Source organism: Pelobates fuscus, chromosome 2 (assembly GCF_036172605.1).
Source record: "Pelobates fuscus isolate aPelFus1 chromosome 2, aPelFus1.pri, whole genome shotgun sequence".
NCBI classification, from domain to species: Eukaryota; Metazoa; Chordata; class Amphibia; order Anura; family Pelobatidae; genus Pelobates; species Pelobates fuscus.
Genome location: NC_086318.1, coordinates 249,591,789 through 249,596,895, shown reverse-complemented (window position 1 = coordinate 249,596,895; position 5,107 = coordinate 249,591,789). Strand labels below are relative to the sequence as shown.

Below are 5,107 nucleotides of genomic sequence, written 5' to 3'. Positions count from 1 at the left end.
CAGAGAGGTTTAATGCTAGCCTGCCTGGATTACTTATTGCTCCATTACACATTGTTTGCGATACTTATTCTGCTGCTACTTAATATCTATTGAGCTGATTGGCAATATTGTTCCAACATTAGGATTATCGTCAGCTGGCAACATTTTGTATAATTTGCCATCTTTTTATCCAAGTCATGTATATGTGATTTTTGAGTGGCAATATGCTCACATTTTATATGTTTATTATTAGGCATCCAAAAGGCAAATACTGAAATCAACAGCAAGATAAAACTACAAAATTAGTTTTCATTGGAGGTTTTCTGCACCAGGGTATTTACACTACTTGTGTCTTGTACAATTAAAGGAACAAGCAATGGGGAATCTTTGATGTCCACAAAACTCAGGATCCCCCTAAAACATAAAAGAAAATATTAATCAGTTTCAGATGAGAATCGCAAGAAAGCAAATGTGAGGATTATAAATTTCAACACAGTTTTAATTGATGGTGATTATGTGGCATTTATAAAGCAATATTAAATTTTAGGCCAATTCCACAGTTCCTGTAATTCGATATGTGAACACTAGAGTAATGGTTAGACTGCAGCATCAGAACGATTTGCAAAAATTGTTCAGGTCATATGATTATAGAGCAGAGAGGCTGCAGGGTTAACTAGGTAAATAAAAACGATTTGAATGTGAGACACATCAACTTACTTTTTCTCTGCAGAAGGACAAATAATCTTCAGAACTTCAAGAACAATTGCAGCTTCTATGACTCCCACAACAACAACTTTTAAAAATTCAATCAATACAGGATAACACTGGGTCCAGGTGTAACACAAATTCCTTCTCAGTTGTTCAAAAAACTGGCACATCAACTACAAATTAAGCACACACTGTTGTCAGATAGTTTAAAGCATGTGTCAATTGCCTCTACCTACAGTGCCTTGCAAAAGTATTCACCCCCCTTGGCATTTTTCGTGTTTTGTTGCCTCACAACCTGGAAATAACATGGATTGTTTGAGGATTTGCATCATTTAATTTACAGAACATGCCCACAACTTTGAAGAGGTGTTTTTTTTTATTGTGAAGCACACAACAAATATACAGAAAAAGTCAGTGTGCATAACTATTCACCCCCCTAAAGACAATACTTTGTAGAGCCACCTTTTGCAGCAAACAAAGCTCCAAGTCGCTTTGGATAAGTCTCTATGAGCTTGCCACATCTTACCACTGGGATTTGTGCCCATTCCTCCTTGCAAAACTGCTCCAGCTCCTTCAAGTTGGATAATTTGCGCTTGTGAACAGCAATCCAAGTCTGACTAGAGATTTTCTATTGGATTGATGTCTGGGCTTTGACTAGGCCATTCAAACACATTTACATGTTTCCCCTTAAACCACTCAAGTGTTGCTTTAGCAGTATGTTTGGGGTCATTGTACTGCTGGAAGGTGAACCTCCGTCCTAGCCTCAAAACACACACAGAGTAGTACAGGTTTTGCTCAAGAATATCCCTGTATTTAACACCATCTATTTTTCCTAAAATCTGACCAGTTTTCCAGTCCCGTCTGCTGAAAAACATCCCCACAGCATGATGCTGCCACCACCATGTTTCACTGTGGGGATGGTGTTCTTTGGGTGATGGGATGTGTTGGGTTTGCGCCAGACATAGTGTTTTCTTTGATGGCCGAAAAGTTACATTTTAGTCTCATCAGACCAGAGTACCTTCCTCCATACATTTTGGGAGTCTCCCATGTGCCTTTTCCCAAACTCAAAATGTGCCATTTTGTTTTTTGCTGAAAGTAATGGCTTTCTTCTGACCACTCTGCCATGAAGCCCATGCCGTATGGAGCGTACGGCTTATTGTCGTCCTATGTACAGATACTCCAGTCTCTGCTGTGGAACTCTGCAGCTCCTCCAGGGTTACCTTAGGTCTCTGTGCTGCCTCTCTGATTAATGCCCTCCTGGCCCGGTCCGTGAGTTTTGGTGGGCGGCCGTCTCTTGGCAGGTTTGCAGTTGTGCCATGTTCTTTCCATTTGGTTATGATAGATTTGATGGTGCTCCCGGGGATCATCAAAGATTTGGATATTTTTTTTTATAACCTAATCCTGACTTGTACTTCTCAACAACATTGTCCCTTAGTCTTCATGGCAGTTAGTGGTGCCTCTTGCTTAGGTGTTGCAGCCTCTGGGGCCTTTCAAGAAAGGTGTATATATGTAACGACAGATCATGTGACACTGAGATTGCACACAGGTGGACATCATTTCACTCATTATGTGACTTCTGAAGGTAATTGGTTGCACCAGAGCTTTTTATGGGCGTCATAACAAAGGGGGCGAATACATACGCATATGCCAATTTTCTGTTTTCTATTTCTAAAAATAGTTTTATGTATATATTTTTCTCATTTCACTTCACCAACTTAGACTATTGTGTTCTGATCCATCACATAAAACATTGAACTTAAGGCTGTAATGTAAAAAAATAGGTAAAAAGTCAAGGGGGTGAATACTTTTGCAAGGCACTGTACATAAAGCCATATGTATTCTTTTATAAACACTTAATACTGGAATTAGCACAGCATTCACAATTATCAGGGTATTCAAATGAATAGGAAACAAAATTCAAGGGATTCTTTTGCAAATCATTGAAATAGTAAAATTATTATCCCCAGACTACCAGTTCTACCCAGAACCTCCAAGGTTGAAGTGTATGTTAAAGGGAAAACTGTCCATTTTTACATTATTATGACTGAAAATAAAAGACTAATAAAGCCTGTGTTGTGCGTTATTGTTTTGAGTACATATAAGTTAACATGTTTATTTATTGAATCTCCTGGTTTAGCCTGGCGCTGTGGCTAGAGCTATATTCCTCTTAACATTTGAAGTCCTACGCTACTAGCCAGGCCTTAAAATCCCTGATTGAAAGAACATACATACAAAACGCACACCACAAAACAAAATACAAAATGATAGTAGGATTTCAATAATAAGATGTTTGCATTAAAATGACAAAATTGGAGGCAGGAGAACATTTTTTCTTTTTCTGTATTAGGCTGAAACAGTCATTTATGATTTCTAAGTAATTATTACTGTAAAGCATTTTCAGTCACCTTGTATGATGAAGCTGGCATTTCTCCTCTAATAGGAGTCTCTGGGAGCTTTCCCAGGTAGGGTTCCTCATCCAGAGTAGTGTTCTGCCTGATATTATATTCCCGTGTTGTCTGTTGAGGAGCACTGTCACCTGTATTTTTCAAATGAATATTTTGTTACTAGAAGTAGGTACCATCAGGTCTTAACAAAAAGGAAAATAGCCTTTTAAAAATGTTAACGCACAAGAAATGGCTCGGATATTTTAATTAGAAATTTGAAGATATTTCCTAAAGCAGGGCTTGAAAAAATTGTTTGGAATATAGGAGCCAGCTAAAAAAGTTAGGAGCCAGTCATTTTCAACGAGAAAGTGCAATTCTTAAAGGGACACTACAGCTTGATGTAGTTGTTCTGGTGTCTATAGCCTGTCCCTGCAGGCGTTTCAGTGTAAACACCGCCTTTTCTGCAAAAAGGCAGAGTTTACATTGCTGCTTACAGGCACCTCTAATGACAGTCACTAGAGAGTAGTATTGTAGTATTGCTATACCTCCATATTTCCCCCTTCTTCCCCCTCTGAAGTGGGATCCATTCATGCATGTAGGAGATGTGCAGTTGTCCTACCACTGCATACTAAAATGCCAGGTTCCACATATTTAATAAATAAAATTTCCATCTATTCTACCGTATAGACATCTCTGAACGTTGAATGGGTGGATTCAATGTGCAAGGGATACTCACATGATGGAGTCCTTGGAATCCATCAGATGTTAGGGCTTGCTCACGGCCCTAGGTTAGATCCAATGGAGAAGGTTCCTGGAATGCTCTCTAAGATCACTAATATCAGCCTCCTCAGAAACCACTCTTCTGCACTTCCCCTTAGAACCCTGGTACATTTTCTTGTATTATATGTGGGAACATTTCTGTTTCCTTCCCCCACCATCCTCCTCCCATCTTTATTCATACAATAGTTAAACAAGTGCCATATGGCCCAATGCTTTTCTATGAAAAGAACTTAAGATCATCCGTCAGAAGAAGAGTAGAAATTGTCATGAGGAGGACTGAGGATGGTGCTGATAAATGGGTGTTACATTTATTTATTTTAAAAGTGAGGATCCAATAATCTTACCATGCAGAGAAACGAATATTTAAAACAGAGTGTTCCTCTAATTTGTCTGGCGGGTGTGCGTTGCATTGCTGGTGTACAGGCACATGCTTACAGTCTGCTGGACTTTCTCTCTCTCTCTCTCTCTTTTTTTTTTTTTTTTTTTAAAACTGTGCACTGATCATGCAAAACCCATGGATGTTCTGTCATATATTCTAAATCAGGTTCAAACTAAAAACTAAAACTGATGTAAATTGCATACGCAGTATACATCCAATTCTAAATAAGTTGAAAAGTAGGTGCAATATTGACTCTACCCGAGTCAATGACAATATTGTTTACAGAGCTAAATAAGCCCTGCCACTAACCAACCATATTTAATTAGTAAAATAAAGTGAACAACAGAGTTTCTCCTTGGAAGAATACAAGCTTAAATCAGGGAAATGCTTATGAAAGTGGTCTTACCAGTTTCTGGAATATTTGGGAAGGTAAATAAAACATCATTAGATGGTGGTAATGAATACAGCAAAGTCTCCTCAATGGGGATGGTTGAACTGGAATATGTCACTAGACCCAACTTCTCATTAACTAGAAGTTCCACTTCTGTGGTCTTGTTTTGTTGAACCTGATGGAAACAAACATAAATTACATTCTGATTATTCAGTGTGGTGCTGCAAGGCTTGAATGCTAAATCATTGTGATAATTAATTAATAATTAAAAAAAAAAAAAAGTCTTATGGTAATCATAGACTAGCTATTACCCTTAGTTTATTATCAAATCATGTATGGAATCAGTTTGCTAGAAACCGAGGGATAGTCACATTTTGTCTGCAGTGATAATGCAGAATTCTACATTATAATTGTCAATTTTGTCTAGTTTGGACATCATTGACTGGCTGAAAGTGCTCATCCGTGTTAGCATTTCAAATCAGCAGA

The 5,107-nt window shown here is 38.2% G+C and overlaps 1 protein-coding gene across 1 annotated transcript in view; it reads right to left on the bottom strand.

Annotated features, from left to right (window-relative positions):
• Window positions 1–207: 207 nt before the first annotated feature.
• GINM1 (glycosylated integral membrane protein 1) overlaps window positions 208–5,107 on the bottom strand; it is a 27,926-nt gene continuing 23,026 nt past the window's right edge. Inside the window, exons 5-8 of the mRNA XM_063443332.1 lie at window positions 4,637–4,796; window positions 3,093–3,223; window positions 697–860; window positions 208–393 (exon numbers count right to left, since the gene is read on the bottom strand). Of these exons, the coding sequence (XP_063299402.1) occupies window positions 282–393; window positions 697–860; window positions 3,093–3,223; window positions 4,637–4,796 (567 nt within the window). The 3' untranslated portion in view covers window positions 208–281. The remainder of the gene's footprint in view (window positions 394–696; window positions 861–3,092; window positions 3,224–4,636; window positions 4,797–5,107) is intronic.